The sequence below is a fragment of the Aquarana catesbeiana genome, linkage group LG03 (assembly GCF_042186555.1).
Source record: "Aquarana catesbeiana isolate 2022-GZ linkage group LG03, ASM4218655v1, whole genome shotgun sequence".
Classification (NCBI taxonomy): Eukaryota; Metazoa; Chordata; class Amphibia; order Anura; family Ranidae; genus Aquarana; species Aquarana catesbeiana.
In genome coordinates, this window is record NC_133326.1 from 622,033,414 (window position 1) to 622,042,454 (window position 9,041).

The 9,041-nt window shown below is 41.4% G+C and overlaps 1 protein-coding gene across 1 annotated transcript; it reads right to left on the minus strand.

Moving 5' to 3' along the window:
• Positions 1-1,256: 1,256 nt before the first annotated feature.
• On the minus strand, positions 1,257-8,611 carry LOC141133161 (endonuclease domain-containing 1 protein-like). The gene is made up of 2 exons (XM_073622346.1): positions 8,177-8,611; positions 1,257-2,591 (listed from the first exon to the last, which is right to left on the minus strand). The coding sequence occupies exons 1-2, from the start codon at positions 8,528-8,530 to the stop codon at positions 1,905-1,907; spliced, it is 1,041 nt and encodes a 346-aa protein (XP_073478447.1). The 5' UTR covers positions 8,531-8,611; the 3' UTR covers positions 1,257-1,904.
• Positions 8,612-9,041: the final 430 nt, after the last annotated feature.

Genomic DNA, 9,041 nt, shown 5'->3' on the forward strand with positions numbered 1-9,041 from the left:
ATAGACTTTAACGGTGTTCGCGTGTTCAAACAGGGGGGTGTTCGGCTCATCCCTAATCAGGATCTAAGTTTTAGCTAACAGATAGTAGTATAAAATACAGAAAAAATGAAGAATATGATGCCAAATATTTTTATTACATAAACATGACAGTTTTATTATAAAGCGTTCAGTGACAGTCCAAGCTAACAGAATTATACATTCAGTACAGTAAATGTAAGTAAGTTATGATTATACAGGTTGATAAAACATGAATAAAATGCTACATGATATTCAATTCATTAGAGCATGGTGGTGACTCCTGTGTACACCCAAATGATAGCGACTGCCTAATAGTAATTATAATACTCCATATCCTCACATGTTGGAAACCTTTTCTATTGATTAGTAATTGTTCTGTTCCCTCCGCAGATAGAAGAATACCCCCTTCCCCACCACCATTTATAAGCCACATATTAACTTTGTCCTTGTTGTAAGAGGTCTATTATTAAAATGTGCCCCCATACATAGTTCCTGTGCTTAAAGTGACTCTTACATAAGAGATTAATGAGTACTGCCATTTACAGACTCCTTTTGAAAATGTCAGATACCTGGTTATGTGTACATATTCATGGATCAACAATCACCATCCAAAGGTTTCTTGGTTGCAGAAAGATCACATCACAGAGATAAGTGCAATGTTTGGGAGCCGCGCAGACCACTTCGTCAGACATGTGATGTGATGAAGTGGTTCTGCTCGGCTCCAAAACGTTGCACTTATCTCTGTGATGGGATCTCTCTGCAATAAGGAAACCTTTGGATGGCGATTGTTGATCCATGGTGTGCTGGCAAATATGTACACTTGCTTGATGTTTCCAGAAACCAGCTGGTAATCGCTGCAGCACCCACCATTTTATGAGCCGTGTTTGCCAGGAACATGTGCAATAGGAATATTGATAAGAAGATACCCGGTTATGTTTGACTTCAGTACTTTTTAGTCAGAGGCCTGGAACAAGCATGCTTTAAAACAAGAAGCAAATGAAAATTTTCCTTGTGATTCTGGGGTCCTCCAGTGACCCCGCTATGAACATGCATCAACATTGACATCACTTGGAGAGTCCAAAGAAAGCAACGACTGACCATGAGATTATCATTTGGAGTGTGCACTTCTTTTTGTTTTGAATAATTTGTTAAAGCCCAATTCAAGTAAGTAAAAAATACTTGTGTGTGTGTGTGTGTGTGTGTGTGTGGTATGGAATTCCTTTGGGTGGGTGGAGGGGGGGGTGCGGGGTGGTGGGGGAGAGGCTGGAATTGGGCTTGAAACATTCACCCAAGAGTAATTTCTTCACTTAATTAAGCTGATTTGCATACAGATGCACTAAGCATTTTATTTGGAATAATCACATTCGTTCATCAATCCCATGGATTACATGAAGAAATATGTTTAAAGTATTACTAAACCCACAACAGTAAAATCAGTCTGTATTTGCAGTTAATCATCCGCATTGTGTAAAAAGGCTGCTTGATCCTGTATGCACAGATCCTCCCCCCCCCCCCCTGCACTGGACAAGTCCGGATAAGACAGGGGAGTCAGGCTGCACATGCTCAGTTTGGTGTGTATTGCTAGAGAGGTTTTTTTTTTTTTTTTTCTTGGGAGAGTGCATGTGATCAGCACAGGGCCAATCAGCACTGTCCAGACAGAGAGTCATGAGCCCTGCAGCCTCATAGGACAGCTCAGTGCAGTATGAAAACTCCTCCTACAAGCTTCACTAGGAACCGATAAAAATCACAAGAAATTATACTGCTGATGAGAAAAGGTATTTAGCAGTTTATATTTACTAAAATAATTGCTTTTCCATGTTCTGTGTACTGTGGGAGACCAGATATAGTGAATGCAGTAGCCTGGGTTTAGTAACACTTTAACTGAGCTAAATCGAATTGCACCTCTTATTACCTTTTATTTCCTTGCAATCACAAGCGAATATTTCAAAGTTATTTGAAAGATTCAGAAGATTCTTCAGTTTTAGCTGGAGGTCACTAAGTTCCATTTTTTCTACCTGAAAAGCTTTGTTTGGAGCTAGCTCCTTGTCATTTGCAGCTATAGCACCGCCAGATTTGACAGGTTTACCGAGGTTATTCACACAACAATAGGCATTCCACACATAACTAGGGATGGTCACTCGATCTTTCAGAGCATTATTCCCTGGGACAGAACCGGTCACTACGTACATTTTGCCACAACCTGCAGAAATAGTAATCATCTCTATCTCATACTTACTCCATACATCATTATTCAGCTCTGATTTCATAGGCACAACATTGGTCAGAGTGAAGGTAGACTTGTAGTTCTGTGGGTCATTGTGATGGCCACAAGGATTCAAATGTCCCCTGCCATATTTGTTTTGATACTTGATAGTAGTAGAAGTAGGCGTTTTAGTAGTAGTAGGAGGTGTTTCAATATAGTCCTCGTCAATAGCTTGGCTTGCTTTCATAAGATTGGTTGGCTGGTTTTTAGGATCTCTTTCTGAAATCCCGTTGTTTTTGTTATATTTTGTTATCGTTGGCCTTGTTTCCTTTGTCAATTGCATGTTTTCTGTTACTTCTCGATAAATCAGCTGGAAATATAAGAAAAAAATATTTTAAAGTGTTGTTTGCTTCGATCGCACTGAGCAATAGACATTTTAAAGCCCCACTCCGGGCACAAATTATCTAACGCCCCTCCCTCCCACCCCCTCTAACCCATTCTGCCAAGATATTCTTTTTCTTACCTTGTGAAGCCAGTGATGCTCACCTAAGTCCTATATCTAGGTCCCTCCACTCATCCCTGAAGAAGGACCCAACAAGTAAGTAAACAGAAGAGGAAAAGGCTGTGGGCTGGAGCATTATGTAACGCTTAAGGTAAGTAAAAAGGGCATTTACCCTACGAGGGATATCTTTATACTGGGGAGGGCCTGAGAATACTTCTCAAATTCAATGCCCACTGACTATTTCCAAATATGACAATCGTATTCCATGATCCCTAAGCAAAAAAGGAAAGTAAAAGCTGATGCAATGAAGCATTCCTAAATAAAAATAACATAAATAGCCCAATAGTTACTGAGTGTCATAAAGCCTACTTAGGAGCTCACCATAAATAGGACCATTGTGTCGACTAGACTACAGGTACTGAGACGTACTCAACAATAAATACTGTGCAGAAAGGGCTGGCTACTCTCACCTATCTCCATGAATGGACATTAGATAACATAACCACGATCCGTCCTCCATCATTAGATCATACCTGCTGATAGCTATGGTATACCATTTTCATTAGCTGAGGCTTAGGTGATATTTCCTATTATGACATAAGATGGTTTCTCCCCAACATATATGGTTTGCTTTATAAATTAGATCCGGGACATCAGGGGAAAGGCAATTTATTTATGACAATTTTGTGATTTTTGTTGGGATGGGAAATGTGAATATATTTCTATTTCTTGTACAGTGGAACCTTGGTTTTACAAGTAACGCGGTTAACAAGCGTTTTGAAAGACGAGCAACTTTTTTTTTTTAAATTCTGACTCGGTTTGCGAGTGTTGCCTTGCAAAACGAGCAGAATTCAAGCTAATGGGGTGTGCAGTACCACATTTGGCCAGAGGTGTAGGGGCGCCGGTGAAACTCGGAACGGTTGAGAGCCGTTCGGAAATACTCGGAATCACTCGGAAATACTCCATTCGCGAGTGTTTCCAAGCCTTTCCAAGGCTTTCCGCGTTCAGCCAAGGTGTTGCCGAGTATTTCCGAGGCTCTCCAGCGCCCCCCCACCTCTGGCCACATGCAGTATTGCATGCAATAGAAGTCAATGCGGAACAAATTATCTTAGTTTCCATTGACTTCTATGAAGAAACTTGCTTTGATGTGCGAGTGCTTTGGATTACAGGCATTCTCCTGGAACGGATTATGCTCGTAATCCAAGGTTCCACTGTATCCCTAATGTTCACATTATTTTTTTCTATAATAAAATGTCTTAAACTGCAAATGACTTCAGAGTAACAGTCGTTTGGCTTTGTTTGTTTATCTTGCTTTTTGCATACTGCACTATAAACAGATTTTTATGCTGCTAGAAGTCTCCAGGCCAGCCACTAAATATACATTTGAAAGGCATATTTGGGAGTTGTTTGACCTGGCAAAAGCTTTGTAATCCTGTCTATTCAGCCCTGAGATTTAAACAGCCCTGGCAGACAACGGGGTCAAACTGGTGAACTCACTGCAGTTAAGCAATACAAAATGACCACCACTCTATCCTCAGCCTGTGACTGGACAGTGGAGGAGCAGAAACAGGCCAATAGATTCTTCTCTCCCCTCTTGTCAGCATATGTGGGCTGCAGCACACCTGGCTGTCCCTAATGTTCCCCTCCCCTTTCCCAGTCTGAGTGATGCTATGCCTACACTAGTTGCACTAAATATAGGTAATGATATTTAAAAATAATTACTTTTAGGATGAAGTCACATCAGTATAGAACACACTACAAGCAGCTACATTGTATATGTCGGACCCCTTATCAATAGAGAGAATGCACACATAAATGTGTTAGTAACATAACATGTATGTGTATATATATTATGCAATATCTCCAATCTACCAAAATTTAAGCCCTGAAGAAAAAAACAAACTGGTGATGGTGGAGGTGAACAGTAACAGCTGGGAGCCTCTTAGCAAAGGGGGACGGAGGGGCAGAGGGGGCAGGTGTCCTGGACGCCAAAGTTGAATAGGGGGACAGGGGTGCAGTGTGACCAGAGCAGCTACAATCAAACTGCTGCTAAAGTGTGCCCTGATACCCAGGCCCAATAAATCATCAGGGCAAGCCATAGCAGCACCTCACTTTGCAGAGTGGCAGGTGGCAGTGGGGTGCTGAGTGGTGAAATAGCTCCCTAAGTTCCTGCACTCCGCATGAGAAGAAACGGCACACTACTTTCAGGCGGATTGATCTCCATCCAACAGGGGAAGGATGGTCCTGGCCTGCTGCTCTGCAGAATGACATCATGTCTAGGCTTGGAAGTGAGCAGGGCTGTGCGTAAGTGAGAGGTAGTCAGTTAATCACAAACATGAGTGCAGCAGCTGAGGATAAATGCAACTTTGTACAGACAAATGGTCAACCCCTTTGGGGAGTGGAAGGGTTAATTAGCATTGCCACTAGCCAGTAATGCAAGGGGTTAATTAACACTGCCACTGCCCAGTGCTGCATTAATGGCCAGTGGCAATGTTTATTGCCCCTTGCATTACTGGCAATGTTAATTAACCCCCTCACTCCCCCCCAGGGGGTTAACCATTTCTTTGTACAAAGCTGCATTAGTGACTATTGGCAGTGTTTATTATCCCCCTTATGCTATATTAGTGGCAGTGATAATTAACCCCTTCATGTTGCATTATAAAGGGGTTAATTAAAATTGCCACTGACCGCCAATGGGGAAGGAAGTCTTAAATACTCTTTGGAGGGAGCTGAAAGTCCGTATTGCTCAGCCACAGCCCTGAAACCTGAAAGATCTAGAGAAGGTCTGTATAGGGGAGTGGGCCAAAATCCCTGCTGCAGTGTGTGCAAACCTGGTCAAGAACTACAGGAAACATATGATCTCTGTAATTGCAAACAAAGGTTTCTGTACCAAATATTAAGTTCTGCTTTTCTGATGTATCAAATATTTATGTCATGCAATAAAATGCTAATTAATTACTTAAAAATCATACAATGTGATTTTCTGGATTTTGGTTTTAGATTCAGTCTTATGCCGCGTACACACGAGCGGACTTTACGGCAGACTTTGCCCGGCGGACTTTTCGACTGACTTTATGACGGACTTTCCGAATGAATGGACTTGCCTACACACAATCAACCAAAGTCTGACGAATTTGTACGTGATGACGTACGACCGGACTAAAACAAGGAAGTTCATAGCCAGTAGCCAATAGCTGCCCTAGCATGGCTTTTTGTCCGTCGAACTAGCATACTGACGAGCGGACTTTTCGACCGGACTCGAGTTCGACGGATAGATTTAAAACATGTTTCAAATCTAAGTCCATCCAACTTTGGAGTAAACAAAGTCCGCTGAAGCCCACACACGATCGAATTGTCCGACGAAATCCCGTCCGCCGGGCAAAGTCCGCTCGTGTGTACGCGGCATTAGAGTACCTATGATAAAAATTAAAGACCTCTACATGCTTAGTAAGTAGGAAAACATGCAAAATCGGCAGTGTATCAAATACTTGTTCTCCTCACTGTATATATACAAACACAAGGCTGCTGTTAAAAATCACAGGACCCCATCCCTGAAAATATCAAATTATATTTTCGCTAAAATGGCATCGCTGCACAGCAAAGGCAGAAACTATACCCTCATCGATAAATACAATTTTTTTAATTGAATAGCACTGCTCTGTAAGTGCCCTGCAAACACGTGCAAAGCTGTTGTGGTGTGCTAGTGTGCAGTTAAAACAGGCGGTGAGGTAACTTTATTATTTATTCATTTTATTTTTACATTTTTTTAACAGCCCTGTTAGGGGGGGGCTTTGGTGAAATATCAGGGGTCCAGACAGACCCCTAATATCTCAAATTTGAGACAGAGAAAGGGACTGAGCACCAGAGGAAGCCCGTGCATTAAGGGCGCACGGGCGCTGCACCCTCTACCCTCGCCACCCCCCTATATGCATAATGGATAGATTCATGCATTGCATGAATCTATCCATGGCCACCGCTGCCACTCCCTATTCAGGTGTCCGCCCCTTTTCGGATGCCGGGCGCCTGAATTACAGTGACAGGGGTGTTTTTTTTTAAGCACCTGATTAGAGCCATAGGCAGAGCATTGCACTTGGAGTCCACCCAGATGTGTTAGAAAAGCAAATTAATATTAGCTTTTCTAACACCTAACACTGAATCGCCTCTCTGCCAATCAGGAAGCGCGGGTCTTTTACATGTAACCCGATGGACCGAAAGGTTAGGCGATCCTATTGGACGCCCAGGAGGAGGGGAGGAGACGCATGGTGGAAGGCACCGTAATCTCAGAAGGACACCTTCTGGTGGACCGGAAAATGGGGGGGGGGGGGGGGGGTTGAGTTGCCGTGGGGGGTGGTTGCTTGCGGCCCCCCCAAACAATAAAACACCAGCCGCCACTGCTGTTGACAGAGATCCATCAGTCCCTTTCTCTGTAGCCTCAACTGCACTGGATCCACAAGTGTCAGCAATAAGGCAGTACAGTCAGCCCTCCAGCTCAGCAGGTACCTGTGCCCCCCCTTGAACTGATGGGGTTTGGGCCCAGTACAGGAGGGCTGGCTGTACTGCTTTATCAGTGGCCCTACACACACACACACACACACACACACACACACACACACACACACACACACACACACACACACACACACACACTGAATACATAATTGTTTTCTGGAATTTTTTTTTTTTTTGTTCTGGATCAGGTGAACAGATCACGTACAATAGTGACCTTTTGCTGGCTGCAGTCAGGATCAGAAGCCCAGGAGGTGACTCCTGCCATGAAATGCTTCCTTTATTATAGTCTATATAAAATATATTACAGTTTGTTATTATTATTTATTATTAAATTACAATTTCCATTTAACCAGTCTTATACCTTAATGCCTTAAAGTAACACTTTTTTAACTTTTTTTTTATCTAATTGGTCAAATAGAAAAAAAGATTGTTTTCCTGGTGCATATGCTACCTTATTCTCATTTTTTTGGAATGTTGTAAAAAAAAAATACCAAAAAAAAAAAAAAAAAAGTAAATTTTTTACGGGGTTTTCTTTTTTACGTCTTTTTGTCTATAGAAACAAAATGATTTTTGCAATATCACCAAAGGAAAGTCTTGTTTGTCCTAAAAAAAAAAATATCTATCTATGACTTCAAAAAGACAAAGTATCACTGAATAAAAGCCAATAGTGGAAAAGCAAAGATTGTTCTGGTCCATAAGGGGTATACATTTACAAAAATGGTAGATGGTCACCCATTCTCTTCCTATCTCTTCCAATTTCATCAGTGGATGCAGCTGCTCCCACCTTCAAACTGGGTTGTGTAGAGGACAATAGGAATATCATAAACCAATAAATGACATACAAGCACCTATTAGCATTTGTTCACTAGATATAAATACATTTGAATATGGATAAATACATTTTCCTATTAAATAGCACATACATACCAAAAGGATAAACATACCTGCGGCTCTAACTGAAATGATCCTGGTCGTTTACAATCGGTTTGTTCCTTTGCTTCTTTCCTGTCTAGGATGTAGGCAGAATACAGGGGAATACGCCTTCCTCTGTCATATAAAGTGGCATAGTAACTTTTACTTCCAAGCGTCTGACAAATATAGGCTGGAGATGCCAGATCACTTATTGTTTTTATTCCATCCGGAATCTCCTTAAAATCATGAGGCTTGGCTATGCCTTCAAAGCCAACAGGCATTTTTTCTTTGTAGAAGACCTCGGAGCACTTTGTAAAGTCATTAGCAACCAGGCCTTCTGCCTCATAGGCAATGGCTACAAGCAGCCAACAGAGGCTCAGAAACATATTTATGGTTTCTCCAATGAAGTGAAATCACTGAAATGATCAGTTCACTCCTACAAGAGCAACATGTGCGAGTTCAATTTATAGTGTGTATTTTAATGGGGGAAGGGGGTTTACATAAAAAAAAAAGTAAGTGTGCTTTTCTAAAGAAAATCTAAAAAAAACACAAGGTTACGTAAGTGTTGAAATAGCAGAAGTTACTTCAGAAGAATGGGAAATAAAAAAAAAAAATTAGACGTGCCTAATTTGGTGTATAATGTGTGTTGTCATCACTTGCTGCTGTCACGTCTACAGCACACAATGTTTGTTGTTTAAGGGGTGGTTTTATGGGTTTTTAATTTATTTTGAGGATGTATCAGTTTTTATTTTATGTTGATGGGGCTTTTATTTTAGGTTACAAAAATTTTTTTGGACCAAGGCTTCCCTTAAAAAAATGGGCTTTTGCTCAGAGTGGATTTTTTGGTGATTTTTTCCATTTATTTTAGGGGGTATATTGTTCTTTTATTGTAAGTTG